Raw genomic sequence first — 16,221 nt, 5'->3', positions numbered from 1 at the left:
ACCTTTTCCAAAAAGGAATTTACTTCTGCTGACCAGAGACCAGAACTGCCCGAAGTGGATCTAGCGGTCCGTCGGCATATGTGGCTTACTTCGGTCCAGACCTACCACCCACGCCATACTAATATTTCTGTGTACATGTTACGGAGTACAAGGGTCGTTATCACAGGCAAAGAGTTGGGGGCTGCATAGATTATCCAGCCTGATAGCTGGATAATCTACATCCGCTCTCTCCAGGTCCAGGACGCCTAATCATCTTGATGGGTTAATGTAACCCCTGGCCGGGGTTGGCCCGTGCCGATTATCCAGGCTGCTGAGCAAGCAAGCTGGACGCCAATAATCCACCATCTCTACACATTACTAAGTATTACGAAGTGACTTTCGCGTGACCACCAAGTGATTCAGCCAACCTCGGATGAATGGCTGAATTCGTGAAATCGTTTCAGAACGTAGGATAATGTACATAACAAGTATGTGGATCAGATAAGCGTGTAGGTCATATCTCTTTTCACCTCACAGGCAGGTTTATAAAGCTTAATTTAGACCTAAATTACCTAAAAATTAAAAGATTTATTACTTAACTATATAATATTTATATTATATAGCTAAGCTCTTTTATATAAAATAAAATAGTTACAAATATAAAAAAAGAATTTCCTATAATACATACTTATACTAAGCTTAATTATATTTTTACTAGATTTCTAGCTATTTTGTTTAAGGTTTTACTTAGTATCAGGTAAGCTTTTTTTACTACACATTGTATTAATCCACTTGCTTGTCTGATTTACATACTTATCATATACGTTATACTTTATACAATATATCTCTTAGTTATTATCTCTCTAATGGACTATGTGAGTCACAGTAGATAGTTCGTAACAAAGCTCAAGAGAGCAGTCTGCTGAAGTGAATTACTCCTGAAACTTCATTAAGTAGGTAGTTGACCGTATACTGCCCATCTGTGCCCCTTCACCTCACGTTTCTACAAATACTTCTCCTGGATCACGATGAAGCCTTCCATCCTTGCATACCTCTGAATGGCGTTGCCGAGGTAGCGGCTGAGCCTGCCGTTGTTGAATAATGGCTGAAAGAGAAGGCCTTGACCTGTTATGAATACTTGCGTTTGTGGCAAAAATGCCTCATATCGGCGGTACTATGGAACGAGTGAGATTATCAGGGACAAAGGTAGTAATGGCATATGTCTAGATAGCCCATGCATATATCAGCTTGAGAAAAAGTTGCAATTGGAATGCGCCGCTCTGTAAAGGAGGACTCTCCAGGGCTTCTTACTGGTTAGAAGTCATTGCTGTTTAGGGTTAAGCTCCTTGCCGCCCCCAACCTTAAGCACGATGTAGGCACTTGTGACTTGGGTGATAGTTACCGAACACGGGCTTCTTACGGGTTAGAAGTCTTTGCTGTTTTGGGTTAAAGCATAAGCAGAGATGCGAGAGGCCCGCTTGAAGCGATGAGATTTTAGTGAGTACATTAGCCTCCATGACAGGCAGTTGGGATTGCTGAGGTGGAGACGTTTCCCTATGTTATCTGCGGCCTTTCCTAATATGGGAATTACTTCTCGATGACAAAGACTATGCCTCAGGATGCCAATGGATGGTATATATACTCTGTATTGTAGAACTTTAATCTGTTATTGAGCTGTTGAATTTCAAACTGCAGCAGCCCAAACTCGTAAAGATTTGATTATTATCACTATATCTAGCTATCTTATACCTTCCTTCCTCTTCCAAGCCCCGGCCACTACTTGAACGAAAATGAGCTCACCGCATGTAGCTCTCGTAGGCGCTACCGGGAACCTTGGCCCAGCCATTCTGGAGCAACTCCTCGCGGCCTCGCTCAAGGTCACGGTCCTGGCGCGAGTAGGCAGTGCCAACATGGTCCTCGCATTAACCAATTCGAACAGTGTAAGAGTTCGAGAGGTTGACTACAGCTCCCACTCCTCCGTTGTCTCCGCACTCGATACAGTGGACATAGTTATCTCGACGCTTGGCTTCGCCAATCTGTATGAGATTCAAAGGAGCCTCATCGACGCTTCTATTGAAGCCGGTGTGTCGAGGTTTATTCCTTCAGAGTTTGGCAATGACTCTGTAAATCCGCTTGTCCGAAAGCTACCGGTCTTTGCCGACAAGATCAATACTCAGGAATATCTTAAGTCAATAGTCGCTGAGAACCCTGAGTTCAGCTATACCTTCGTCTATAATAACTCTTTCTTGGACTGGCAGCTTCAGATTGGCTTTATGGTCAACCTTAAGGACCATACCGCCACTCTTTACGACGGCGGCGACGTTCTATACTCTGCGACTCGACTTTCAACCATCGGCAGGGCATTGGCTGCCATTGCAAAGAATCTGGATGTCACCAAGAACAGACATATCTACATCCATGATATTGCCATTACACAGAATCAGATTATTGAAATTGCGAAGCGTGTTGATGGAAAGGAGTGGATAACTACTGCTGCATCTACGGCCGAGATTGAGGAGAAGTCGCACCAAGCGTTGAAGAGCAGTGACCCAGCCGAGGTGGCTGGTTCCGCTCTAGGGTTCATCGCTCGTGCTTGTTGGGGTGAGGGATATGGTGGTGACTTCAGCAAGAAGAGCAACAACGATTTCCTTGGGCTTCCGGGCTTAAGCACTGAAGGACTTGAGGAACTGGTTAGGGATATAATTGAGAATAATAGCAAGTAGCATAATACTTAACTCAAATAGACTGAGACAAGTTTTCCGTGTGCATGCATTTCGGTCACCGTCAAACGCGTGCCGAGCAGAATCAATTCAAACACCCCCCCCCGACGGAAATACCACGCCAGCCTCCCTTCATATGAGAACAGAGGTGGATGTCCTCAATGTAAAGACTATCTTGAGTATTACGGCACCGTAATGTTGGTCGATACATCAATTGGACTTTGGCTAATGTTAGCCAATTGGCTGACTCCAAGCAAAGAATTTCCACTATTGTTCAGTGCGCAATCAGTAAATCCTTTGCAAATTTAGTCATGTTCCATTGTATTTATTACAAGACAGTGAGGTGATTAAAAGAAAGCCAAGAACCACGTCGAAAAAATTCAAAAAATTCAAGGTGTTGCATCAGATAGTATAACGCAATGCACACCGATCTGAGAATTCTTGGTGTTGCTGTCGGCCTGGATGCCAAAGGCTCGCTGAAGAGTAGGGATTCTTCCAGTGGACAAAGCGATAAAAGAAAGTGCAATAAGATGTACTAGTGTAATACGCTGAAGTTGGCTGTCAGCGGAAGTATATCTTAATAAATACAAGAAATCCACTAGGCCAAACAAGGTAGTCCTGGTCTGTCTGTTTATTTTCGGTTGTATCTAGTTCCTCTTTTATGTTCTTTTATTTCTGCACTTATGCATTATTATTCTTCCTCTAGATGCTATTTGCCTTATTAATAATCTCTAATCCCGCATCGTGGCCAATTTTCAGCACATTTGCAGCCTTTTCAATACTTGTTCGACCTCCTCTCCCTGGTCTCGACTCTTAATGACATCTTCAGTCTCTGCCTGACCCGGTAAATAGGGCTTGCTTCAGGATTGATTAGCTGTTAATTATTACGCCACAGATATCATCACGCCACAGATATCAGCCCCAAGAGTCAAAGTCGCGATTCGTTAATAGCTCTATCTAAGATACTTTTACCATAGTGTATTTCTAATGTTAGTGGTTTTATTAGTTCCTACAAATTTCTCGGGATGTGCCTTAGTCCACAATTGAATACTGTATGGCTTCCAGGCCAATGCAACCAGTGGCCCCAGGCGCCTCCTCCCATCATTAAGCGTATCCAGTAAGCCTAGAGTATAATTAGGATCAATTATAGGTACTTCCATAGTCGATCTTCACTATCATTTAATTGCTAATTTATTCTAATAGATTTAGTGAGAATATATAAAATGGATATCTTTATTGACCTTAAAGTCTTGCTGCGGAATTATCCTTAATATCTCAGTTTTGCGGTTCATCCTAGCTTAGCTTGCCTGGCCAGACTAACGCTTTATCAGAGTAAAACTTATAAACATTATAGTCCAAGCGCAGTCCAAGTTCAGGCCAAGCTTAGCGTAATTCCAGGCTCAACAATTAGCTTAAGTCGGCTTTTAACAAAAAATGGGTTAAGAGATTCTTCGGTGCCTTTATGATACGTCCTAGTGAATACAGATCTGTATAGCAGCTGGCTTTGTTGTCTGTAGTTATCTGAAGAGTATCCACTGTAAGCTCTTGCACGGGCTGCTTCGGGGAGAAAATCAACGTTAGATCAGATGCGCAGATTATTTGGTTCTGATGCTTGTCGGTGAAATGCTATGCGACGGAGATGGCAAATTGCTCGGAGTGCTCAAGCCAAGGGAAGACCCTCTAGATAATAAAGTGTTCGCCGCCAATGTCTGAACTTATGCCGTCAGCAACAAAACCTTCTCCTTTCCCCCTCATCCTTGCTCTTTTCTGTTCTACGTTACAGAGCCAGTCTTCACTCCCCAGACGCTGTGCTCTTTCTATCTTCTCCTCTGTGATCCCTTTGTGAATTTACCAAGAGTACTATTGCTACTTGATATAGTAGGGTCGTCCACTGAACATACTCGGTCTGAAATGTTAAGATATTACCTGCTGGGACCTGTTTAAATTTAGCACTGACCTCCCCACGATGCGAAATTCTTGCGCATTTCACGTCCGATTGATATATGGACACTAAAGCTACTCTTTGTAGGGCTAGGAGCTAGACCAGCAGCGAGAAGTGCTCTTCGTTATCAACCCTCGTCTCCAGAAATTAAAGGCAATTGCGTTATGAAATAATTACCCGGCTGATGACTTGTCTTATGTTGATCCTGTCCATTAGATACATCTTCTTGGTATAGCAATCCTGCCAGTTTTGTGCGGGATGCCAAGGACTTTAGGTATGTCGTTAACCTGATCCATGTCGCCGGTTCAACAGAAAGAAATTTAGTTCGGAGAAGCTCCAGTGGTCATGATGACTTAACATAAGTAGATAAAATGTACCAATGGCAGTAGCAGACTCCGTTAAAGTCTCAGTTGTAAATAAACTGTAGGGCTTCACTGGCGCCTCTTGATATGATACCGAGGTCGCCGATTAAGTGGCTGAGACCTTGCTCATCAACACTGACAATGGCATAGCCGTGCTTGGTCAAAGATTACAACAAGTTTCGTCTCTTTGTTCATCCGAAAAGAATCTTAATCCCAAGTCTTCTAAATCCGGTTTCACTCGTAATCGGTAAGATCATTAGCTGCCCGAGCTACCGAAGCAAATAGCCCTGTATCTGTATAGATAATACGTATATAAATTCGTCTGACCTTTCTCCTCCCAGAACTTGAAAAGACTATCAAAGCAGTGCATATAGAATTGGGGAATTCACACTGAGACACATCATTAGTCCCTACGATGGTGACGAAGCCATCGGACAATTCAGCTCCCAAGCCCCATCCGCCACAGCGCAGTAATCGCAACACCCCAGAATCTCCAAATCTCGCAGACATTGCTCGCATCTGAACATCATGCGGCTATAAACTGTGCAATAAGAATGGAATTTTCACTCGATTTATAAAGCTTATAGCCGAACATAGTGGGTTGAGAAGACAGTGATGCTCTTGTGCAGTCAAGAAGTTATCCTTAACTATCTATAACTAAGTCTTATCCCGTAAAGAACAAGTGCAGACCTAGTTTGCACAGTCGTTAATGACAAATGTACAACGCCAGAGTCGAGACCTGTAGCTAAAAGCATATATATGCCCATACAAACTCAGCACAATGCCAGGTAGCGCTCTCAATGCTCTCACCGTCAGAGTGAAATTCAGAATCAGACAGATAGAAGTAAGAAGAGACGCAAGTTTAGAAGGAAATATATAAAATTCCCACAATTGATTGATTGATCAATTTGGCGTATTATTGCAGTAAAAAGGATATCAAACAATCGATAGCTTTTCAGGCTGACTTAACACTAATCCCCATTTCTATATACGGAATAACATAATATACCACTTTCTTCACTAAATGGATTTGCTTTTTATTTAGTGCAATATCATTTGATTTAGAGACAGCTACTTTAGCAGAGCTTTCGGGTTCGTTCGATTATTAAGTCAAGGTCTTAATAGGCATCAGACCAAACAAATCGCGGCCCGGGAAGAATAGAGATATAAAATTTAAAATGCTAATTTTAGCTAACCCGATGGCTTCAACTAACGCCTCTAACACGAGGTACAGAATTAATTTACGTAATTATTGTATAATTGATTTTGGGCTGTTGGACTATATTAAAATTCGATTTTTGTTATTCCTGAACACCAAGGTCGACCCTGACCCGCCGACCAGTATAGATAATCCTATCCTAGCTGCATTTTTCTTTTATTTCTAGCTTATTATTTACTTAAGAATAAGCAAAACTTTCTCTAAATTTAAACTCTCTTATTCTACTACTACTACTTTTTAACTTATAAGTTACTATATAATACTATCTTTCTACTTAACCTAAAATATATAATATAAATTCTTTTTAATAAGTAGGTATTTAAATACTCTTTCTTTTTAATTTTATATCTTAGAATATATTTTTAACTTATATATTACTATTATATTAACTAGTAACCTTATGTTAATTTTATTTATATCCTATAGGAAATAATCCCTTAAATCCTTATTTATTAGGTATAATTTTCTAATAGCTTTCCTAAATCTGCTCTAAAGCCTTACCTTAAGGTCTTAATTATACTATAATTAATTAAAGCATTATTAGTATTTTAATAGTCTAGCTTAGCCTATCTTATAAAATAAATATTAGATCTGCTTTAGTATAAAGGGAGGTGTTAATTCTTAGATTTTATTTATACGAAATAGGTAATATTATTTTACTAGTCTCCTATAGTATTTAAGTATAGATTTATATATAAAGATATATCTATTATATCTATTAAGGTGGAGGCAAGGTTTATTATAAGGTAATAGTATAGTAGCAGTATCTTGGCATATCTACCTAGAGGGTATAGGCCTAGTAAAATCTTTATAGCTATTATACTTCTTAAATTAAGTTAACCGAATTCTATCTTTAATTTAGTAAATTAGTTAGTAGCTAACTTATATACTATTTAGTAATAAGGAACACTTCTTTAATATAAGCTTCTTTATTAGTATAATTGCTATTAACCCAAATTGCTATCTAGTAGCTTATATTAACTAAAACTTTCCAACCTAACTATAACCATAAAGGAAGACCCGAAGATGCAAATTAATCTTTAATAGGTTTTCCTAATAAGATGCGATATTATAAAGACCTTAATATATATGCAGTTACTAGCCTAGATTATATATAAAGAAAAGCTCTAGAAGTCTATAAACGAACCCTCTATTAAAGGTTTAACTAAAGACTAATAATAAACCTAATATAGCTAGAAGGGCATTTTCTTTAAAATTTAAAGACCTCTGGTTATATTTGTCTAGATAATGGCAAAGAGATATATTATCTGAAATCCAACTTTAATAATGTGGGATTAAATACTAACTTTATTATTAATTCTAGTACCTAAAATTAACTCCTCCTGCCAGATACTACATATATATACCTAGTATAGCTTAAGATTATTAAATATAATCTTTATCTTTACCATTATATACTCTTGGAATATCCAACCTCTATTATAATAACGCTGAGGATAAATACGAAAATGAATTGTCTCGCCTAGGTCCACAGTCTTCCGAAGAATGAGTCTCTTATTACCAAAGAGAATCAGCAGCGTGATAGGGTTTCAATTAGATGGTTGGCCTGATTCCTTTGTCCTTGCCCCTTCTTCTCTTACTGCCTTCTACTATCGCCTTCTCCTTCTACTCCCCACTCTTAACTACCCAATCCTCAACAGTTGACTGTGAGATCTCGCAGTCACTCATATAACTTCGAACAGATCTAGGTGCAGCCGTTGGCTCGGTTACTCAAGCACTGATCGAGAATAGTTCCTTTAAGCTCTACTCCATACACTTCACAGCTAATGTTGGCGGTATGGCAGTAGCTGAGACAGTAATTGGCAGCAGGGTATAAGTTTTCGATCTGGAAGGTCGCATTGGCGCTCCAGCTGATACAGCAACCACCTTTGCAGATGTTTCGAGGGCCGCCTGACTTAACAGAAACGTTGAAATGGATGCTGTCGACCAAGGAGCGGCAAACTGAGGCGACAGCCTTGTGGGCACTATCGCAATAGATGCTATCCCATCTCTTGTGAGTGCGAGAGGGGACAGGAGTGGTATGAAGAGCCTCGAAAGCCTTGACCAGGAGGGGGGAAGAAGATGTCTTGATGTACAGGGCAATAAGCTCCGAGTCGACTCCTGACTTGTCTGGCTTGGTGACAGCAGAGAGCAGGCCTTCTTGCATCTCAGAGCTAGACGCATCGGCGTAAGGGGCATGACCATTCATGGCGAAGACGTTGTATAAGTACACAAGGTCTCCCCACTTGGCCTGCTTAGCGGCAACGCTTGCAAGGCCCGCAATGGTCTTGAGAGCCTCGATGTTATCCATTGTTTGCACGCCAATGTCCTGTTGGATATGGGGAAGCTTGTCCACGGCAAAGCCGGTAACGTTCAACCAGACGACGCCACCAGACTCGCCTTCGGTCTTGACATTGCCGAAGCTCAAAGCGTGGATGCTATCCGCGTAATTGAGGTTTGCGGCAAGGGCTAGGCTGCTCATGGCCAAAGTAATGCTTGAAGTGACACGCATGTTGACAAGATGTCGGGATGTAGAGTTTTCAGGAGAGGTTTGGGTTGTTGTTTTGGGAGAGAGCTGGTCTTTTTACCTATCTTGGTAAACCAAAGGGCCTTATATATCCCTTTGTTGGATACCTGAGGAATCTGAATTGAGGCCTTGCCTGTAAACTTCTGACCCGGGATCAGCTCGGTGTCATCATGACATCCGAGTGCAACATTTACATAATTCTTACAAATACTAGAGCTGTCGTTATCTCCAAGCATATCTGAGGCCTAAGAGTCGAGACTTATCCACCCTAGTACAGGTGCACTATTCGTATATCATTCCTTTCGCAAAAGTTCCACTCACCTCACATGATAAAGACATCATGAGTAGCAATAGCCTTGTCCGAAACTATGCAAGCATACCAATATCGAACAACGAATGAGCCCACATTCTAATTTAATTGATGTGTCAGCTACCTGCAGCTGACTAAATTCGGCTCTTTTGTTCTTGGGTCAATCAAGGCACTTCGTATTGATACGACAACATTCTATCATACAAGAAGCTAGTCTAGAAATGAGCATAGATAATCATTTGAGATTTCTGGTTAGATAAAGGAAGCTAATAAAATATTCTCCACTGTGATAGTGATTGCCGCAGCTTGATCCGTCTCGTATTCGATCTCTATGTCAACCGGCATTTTCCACGATTAGAACTGAAATTATAAATATGTCTGGATAATTTCCTCAAACCCAACTTCATTCCAAAGCACTTTCCAGCCTCAACAATCATCTTTTGTCACTACTCTCTTCCAAATTCCCAAGCAGTTCAAGATGGTTCTTTCCAAGCAAACACTGTTGGTTTTGAGCAGCCTTCTCTATGCTGCCACTGCTGCTACTGTCCCAAAAGTGCCCGAGGCGCCAGAGGGACTTATTGTACTGGCACAGGAATCCGTGGATGACGGTGCTGGAGTTCTTACCTTGTCAGTTACAGAGAGCCCTTTGAAATTTACTGCCGCTCTAACACGGACACAGTTACGGTGACGCCGATCCTGCTGCTTCCAAAAAGCGTGATGAGAGTGGACTCTCCAAGAGATGCGGTAGCAATCAAGTCTCCTGCTTTGGCAGCCACCGCGCCCCCATCTGGATCTGCAGCGACCTGCTTTACCAAATGGAAAAGTCAAGCACACAGCTGAAACAGAGCCCGCGGTCCATCTGCAAGACAGCCAGTGGTAAGCAGTGTTGCATCAGCTGGGCTAAAGCGGTGTCGGGCGGTAAAGAGAACAACTTGTCCCCTGCTGGCTATAGAGTCGTCTCAGAGTGTAATTGGGGCGATAACACCGTGTCGGGCTTGTCTCGGGACACGCTGATCGGCAACACTTGCACAACTCAGTGTCTGTCGAACCGACCTGATGGTTGCGAGTAAGGCATACCACATGGCATGGAGATTTAGTAGGCTTGGGGGGCTGTGAGGTGGGCTCTCGGAGTTAGCTAGGGATGCATACCGGACGTTCTTTACCGAGACGAAGCAAATGTATTGTCACAGACGCTCTTTAGAAACAGGACCTTAAGTTCAGATAATGAGATTACAGTCTTTACTGCTCACTTTAAAGTGAAACTTTACTTATCACGCTCTTAAAAAGACTGCTATTTTGAGTCTGTTATGTATACTTGATCTTTTCTCTTTAACCTGATGCTCAGTTGGCACTATTACAAAACAAAAAAAGTATAATCTAATTTAGATTTACATATTGTTCGGCTAAACCGGGTTTCACGGCGGACGGGTGGTGGATGTAGTGTGGGTCGGACGCTCCTGTAGGCATGTTGAGGATTTAACACTGCCTACCCCTTTTGTGGCTGAACTATTAGCTGCTGTGGCAATTTAGTCAGACCGCAATCTTTGCTTGCTGTTGTGAGGCTTAACTATCTACAGGGCAGTGATTCGTTGCTGTGCCATGTAGTCGGACTTTTGGTAAAGAATAATGTAATGTTGTCTCAGCTGAAAACGTAGGTGGTCACGGAGGGTGTTCTTTTCTAAAAGCTGCAAAACTTAGTTTCCGGCATAGGAACAGGTAAATGGCATGACCAATTCATCACTCAGCATTCCTCTTAGTCGCCTTCTATATGGGATTGTTAGAGACAACGTGTCACATGAGATAAGCAGGGGTATTTTGACATAAACGCCCGTTTAGGACTAATGCATTTTGCTTGACTCCGCCGCCGGGTAAATAAGTGTATTAGTACGTAGATCACCCGCTCCTCAGCCGCACGCGGATAGGTGCCAGGGGCCGTTCCTCCCATATGCACAGCGGCCGCCCTAAACAAAGTAGCCGTGTAAATAACGCAGAGTTAATGCTAGAAAGAGAAGGTCCTTTAATTATTCAGAGACAGATAGAGCTGACTAACATGATCACTTTCATATTTAGTATTACCAAAAGTTTGCTGGTTAGAGTTTGTTAAAAGTACGACCTTAAGCAGGACGCTTACCATACTCCTACAACCGACAGAAATATCTCTTACGTGTAATTCTTCTTATCGTGTCCTCTATGTAAAGAGATAATAAATCATAAAATAGTAGTAAGAAAGCTCTTCTTTAGTCCTAATGGCAATTTAATGTATAGTTCGTATATAGGGTTGCATTTAGCTCGTATTCCTCCTAAATTAATAACCCTTGTATCTAGCTTCACCTAATAATTACTAAAATTTACTAGTAACACATCTACCAGGCCCAGGCCCTCTAATCAGAGGTAGGCCTATGCCGACGTGAAGGGAACGGCGCGCAATTGCCTAAGTGACTAACCACTGTATTGTCTCAGCCTTATGAGCTGTCGATCCCTTCCTTGTCCAAGCGCGGGGGCAAGGCGGAGTAGTAAGGTATATAAGATGATTATGAGGTTATAAGCTCCAAGGTAAGGGCAAATGAATGCATCTATGCGAGTTATCAGCTGTCAGTTGCGATAGGATCCTGACAGTACTGTAAAAGTGACGAGTGGGTAGCTGAAAAATCGGAACAAGCAGCCGGCCCAGCATCACCTCGCAACATTATATCTTTACATTTTAGATCGGCCTGCTCCGGTGTCGATCGTTTAGTGACCGGTGATGGGGCTGGAATGGTTCCATGCGCGATGATAGATAGTCTGATTATTACTTCCGCTGCCACTTGAACGAAGACGCCTTGGTCTCTATCGGAGCTTGATCCGGTCAATTTGGCTGCAATCAAGTGACGAAGAAACGCTGCTTACTAAGTGAGTTGCAAGGGGGCTGTGGGGCAGCGAGGGACCCACAAGCTAACACTAAAGATCTGTAGGACATTGAAGAACCTTTTGCTGGCCGGCAAAATGCTGAGGGTGGATGCCTTATTGTTAAAACCAGTATATAAGCCCTAGTCCCGTTACGACAGTTGTCCACACTGCGGGCTTCAAAGCCCGTCCCTCACAGAGAAAAAAGCTCACCGCAAGTCAGCGTAAGCCGAGCACAACTGAATCATTCAATATTGAGCTTCCCAGTCCAACTCTGTGGCAAAAGAAGCATGTCCGAAGCTAATCAATCCCAACCCGGGGCCCACGAGCTATACTCTCCATTGCCAGCAGGGAAATGGACCCGCCTTCTGCTCCTAGAGCCAGGAGCTATAGGCGACCCTATAGACTGTTCTCTCCACGCTGCCAAATTTGATACTCAAGGTGAGATCCTCCGTCCGAACACGGAAATACATCTATGAGAATCATATCGGCTGATCCTGACACATATTCAAAGCGTACGACGCGATATCATACGTTTGGGGTAACCCCGGAGACGCCCGCTCGATTCATTGTCAAGGCCATGAACTCGAAATCACTGCTAATCTCTTCCAAGCTCTGCGCCAGATGAGACATCCTCGCGAGCCAATACGCATATGGGCCGATGCCTTGTGCATCAATCAGGCGGACTTGGCAGAGAAGAGCTTCCATGTCAACATGATGGGCGACATTTACGTGCATGCCCAGCGGGTCGTGGTGTGTCTCGGTGACGACGGCCAGAACGGCGAAGCCGCAGATGTCGCGTTCAGTGTCATCAAGGATTACAACCACATTGCCGCGAAGTACCTGTCGGAAGACCTGCTCAACAGCAGAGAGTGGTGGAAACCAGACGATGGTTACGGTCCTGTCACTACTGCCCGGCTGCAGAACGTACTCCCTGTATTTACACACCCCTGGTTTGAGCGGGTTTGGGTCCTTCAGGAGATTGGGCTTGCGAAGAACGCGGTGCTTGCCTACGGCTCCTCGATGATTGACTTTGCTGAGGTTATGGATTTCGTGCAGGCATGGGCGAAGACAGGCTCCTCCTTTCCAGGCGTATCTATCAGGACAGGCCATATCTCGGACCTCTTCAGATACATCTGGTCCTCGTACGTCAAGGATGACAAAAATTCCTGGTTCAAGTCCTCCTGCATACTTAGGGTCCTGTTCCAGCGGTCATTGAAAAGTGCAAAACTTGACTTTTTAGATGTGCTCTTCAGGGCGAGACACATTCAAAAGGCTACAGACCATAGGGACTTCGTTTATGCTTTCCTCGGACACCCTCTTGCAAGGTCGGATGACGGAGAGCTCTTGGTCATGGCAGACTACACGAAAAGTCTGTCAGAACTGCGGCTCTGCTTGTTTTCCGGGCTGAGTGCCCACTCGCTGCGGTTCCTTGGCCTAGTATGGCACAGTATCCCTGACGAACTCGCCAGTGGACCGTCGTGGTGCCCCCAGTTGGATGCTCGTCGGGCTTGGGCTATCAACGGCAGATATGAAGCCAGTCGGGGGGAGGACATGACCTCAGTAGGCAAGTTACCCCCACAAGTCGATGGATTATTTCTCGAGCTCAGCCTGTATCTTATTGACACGACCGGTTTCCGCGGAGATGTCGCCGCAAGGGAGACAGGCGATGGCGGGGAGCCTGGCTACCGCATCGCAGAGTCAATGCTCACCGAACGCCCTAGTCTTGCGGAAACGTACTGGTCGCTCTTGGAGGAAGCAGAGACCTGCCATGGTCTAGCTTACGAAGACAAGGCATTTGCTTTTGCAAGTACCCTTTTGGCCATTATGGAGGAAGAGGATGGCCCATCTATTGCTCGTAGTTTTGCAGACTTTTGACAAGAGCACTGTCCGTCCATACATTCCTATCTCGAGGAGCACAGCTGGCGCGAACGATGGAGCTTGAGAGAGCCTAAGCACTATATACCTTTCCGGCAGCGCTCGGCAAACAGTATCCAGGGACAGAGATTCTTTACCTCTGCCAAAGGTTATTGGTAAGTCATCCGTTCGCTAACCCAACCCGGTGTCTTTCCTTTTCAATTTCTCGAGCCTGTCACTAATTACTGACCCTGAATGATCACAGCGGGATGGGACCGCCTTTGATACAACCCGGCGATATGATATGTATTATTCCGACTGTCCAGACTCCATTGGTCATCAGGCCAGTAGGGAGCAACGAGATGAAATTCAAGGTCGTCGGATCCTGCTATGTGTATGGTATGATGTATGGGGAAGTATTGAAGATGCCGGCAATGGGTAACACATCAGCAAAAAAGGTTACTGCAGTGTTTCTGTAGTGCCGGCCTGGACGCAAGAGCTGGGAAGATGTCTAATTAGCCTTGTTGTAAACACAGGATGGGCAGTAGTGCGGGCGATCTGGTCGCGTTACTTATCACATAGCAATATAGTAGTCTTAAATCTCAGGGTTAAAATGGGATTAGTATTAACTATCTTAGTTAATATGCCTTTATATAATTAAACTACCCTTATTAAAAGAACCTTTAATTAAAATATTTTATAATAGTATTTAAGTTATAATAAATTAACTTACTAAATTCTCTTATTATATATCTTATAGGGAAGTGTAACGGTCGCACCTAACCACTATGCTACAGGGTAAAAGATTAGGCTATAACTGCTATTATAGCAATTACAGTAGTGCTTATAGCTACTTATAGAAGTCTTATAGCGCTGTTACAGGCACGAATTGTAAGAGTAAGATATAGATATAAAATAACTTTTTTATATTTTTTATATTAAGATAGTTAGAAAATATAAACTACCTTATAAAAATTTAATAAATAAAGGAATAATATTTATAAGTAACTTTTAATAAATATTAGTATTATATATAAGGCTAAATTACTAGCTATTAATAGTATTTAAATTATATTTTAATAAATAAATTAAATAAATAAATTAAAAAGTAAAATAATACTTATAATTTTATATTAATTATAAATAAAATAATTAAATATAAAAATTATTATATATTTAACTTACCTATAATATAATATATATATATATATTTATTTTAAGTTTATAAGTTAATTTAAAAAGTTATATTTAAGTATCTCTAAAATCTAATATAATTTAGATATTTATTACCCCTATAGCTAATAAAGCTTTATTAAGTTAAATTATTATAATTAGCTGCCTTAATTATAGCCTAAACCTAGCTATATATATACTAGCTAATAAGCCCTACTTGTTAGCTAGCCCTAACCTTCTTCTTACAACCTACCTAAAAGAATAACACGCTTCAATTATCCATTACGCTTCAGTAAGCCATCTAACCCGACTTCTAACCGCAACCGCTAACAGCATTATAGCTGCACTATTATAATGTCTATCTAAAGAAGCTTGTAGCTATTATAATTATTATTATATAATTTATCTAGCAGGTTCTTATAGCCCTAGTTTCTAAATATCTTAAAATAATAAAAAAGCTAGGTATTAAAAAGAGATTATTAAAAAAGATATAATATATTCTAGCTTATAGCTTATTAATTAGAGTAGTAATAATAACTTAAGTTAGGTTTAAGTTAGCTATTTTTATAGGTAATATTATTATATTAGGTTAGCTAAAGTATAATTTAATATCTATAGGCTTATATCTTAAGCTATATATATATTAAGTTTACTATAAAAGCTAGCTATACTTTAATAGCTATTAAACCTTACACCCTGTATTTAGTAACTTATTAGGGATTATTATCTTATATATACTTTAAAGGTAAAAAGCAATAATAAAGAAAAGACTATATAAGATAATATCTTCTAATACTTCTTAACTATAAGCTAAGTATAAACTGCCAGTTAGGTTTAGTTAAGATAAGGTCTTTATTATAAGATAGAGAATTAAATAATTAGTTTAATAGTATTAAATATAAAGGAAAAAAGAATAAGAATTAAGTCTAAAGAAGCCTCTTAAAAAGCATAAGGAAAGTCTTTAGTCCTAAAGGGATATTACCCTTTTATACCTTATTACCATAGATATCTATCTGGCCCCCACTAACAAAGCTTAGACCTCTTACCCTAGAATGCTTGCCATAACCGTTATAATATATTTTATTAAAGTTATATATAATTAAAAAAGTTAGACTAGTTTACTTTTATATAGTGGATAACCTGTTGGCGGGGCAGCGTTTACAGACTTTTAGAGCATAATTTTATAGAGTTCTGGGATAAATGCGGGGTAAAGGCGGGGTTCTGTAAAGGAATTGTGTTGAGTTTTGTG

The 16,221-nt window shown here is 41.3% G+C and overlaps 4 protein-coding genes across 4 annotated transcripts; 3 read left to right on the top strand and 1 right to left on the bottom strand.

Annotated features, from left to right (window-relative positions):
* Window positions 1-1,769: 1,769 nt before the first annotated feature.
* On the top strand, window positions 1,770-2,702 carry BKA55DRAFT_600111 (NmrA-like family-domain-containing protein; the record flags this gene model as incomplete). The annotated part of the gene is made up of 1 exon (XM_046196479.1): window positions 1,770-2,702. One exon carries the CDS (start codon window positions 1,770-1,772, stop codon window positions 2,700-2,702), a length of 933 nt encoding a protein of 310 aa, XP_046041235.1.
* A 5,225-nt stretch (window positions 2,703-7,927) lies between these two features.
* Window positions 7,928-8,704, bottom strand: BKA55DRAFT_529850 (uncharacterized protein; the record flags this gene model as incomplete). The annotated part of the gene is made up of 1 exon (XM_046189102.1): window positions 7,928-8,704. One exon carries the CDS (start codon window positions 8,702-8,704, stop codon window positions 7,928-7,930), a length of 777 nt encoding a protein of 258 aa, XP_046041234.1.
* Window positions 8,705-9,537: 833 nt separating this feature from the next.
* On the top strand, window positions 9,538-10,129 carry BKA55DRAFT_546939 (uncharacterized protein; the record flags this gene model as incomplete). The annotated part of the gene is made up of 2 exons (XM_046190970.1): window positions 9,538-9,686; window positions 9,739-10,129. The coding sequence occupies 2 exons, from the start codon at window positions 9,538-9,540 to the stop codon at window positions 10,127-10,129; spliced, it is 540 nt and encodes a 179-aa protein (XP_046041233.1).
* Window positions 10,130-12,232: 2,103 nt separating this feature from the next.
* Window positions 12,233-13,820, top strand: BKA55DRAFT_698244 (heterokaryon incompatibility protein-domain-containing protein; the record flags this gene model as incomplete). Its single annotated transcript, XM_046200495.1, has 2 exons — window positions 12,233-12,383; window positions 12,457-13,820. 2 exons carry the CDS (start codon window positions 12,233-12,235, stop codon window positions 13,818-13,820), a joined length of 1,515 nt encoding a protein of 504 aa, XP_046041232.1.
* Window positions 13,821-16,221: the final 2,401 nt, after the last annotated feature.

Source organism: Fusarium redolens, assembly GCF_020744475.1.
Source record: "Fusarium redolens strain MPI-CAGE-AT-0023 chromosome Unknown BKA55scaffold_34, whole genome shotgun sequence".
In the NCBI taxonomy this organism is placed as follows: Eukaryota; Fungi; Ascomycota; class Sordariomycetes; order Hypocreales; family Nectriaceae; genus Fusarium; species Fusarium redolens.
Note: the sequence above shows the minus strand (reverse complement) of the source record. Positions and strands in the feature narration are given on the sequence as shown.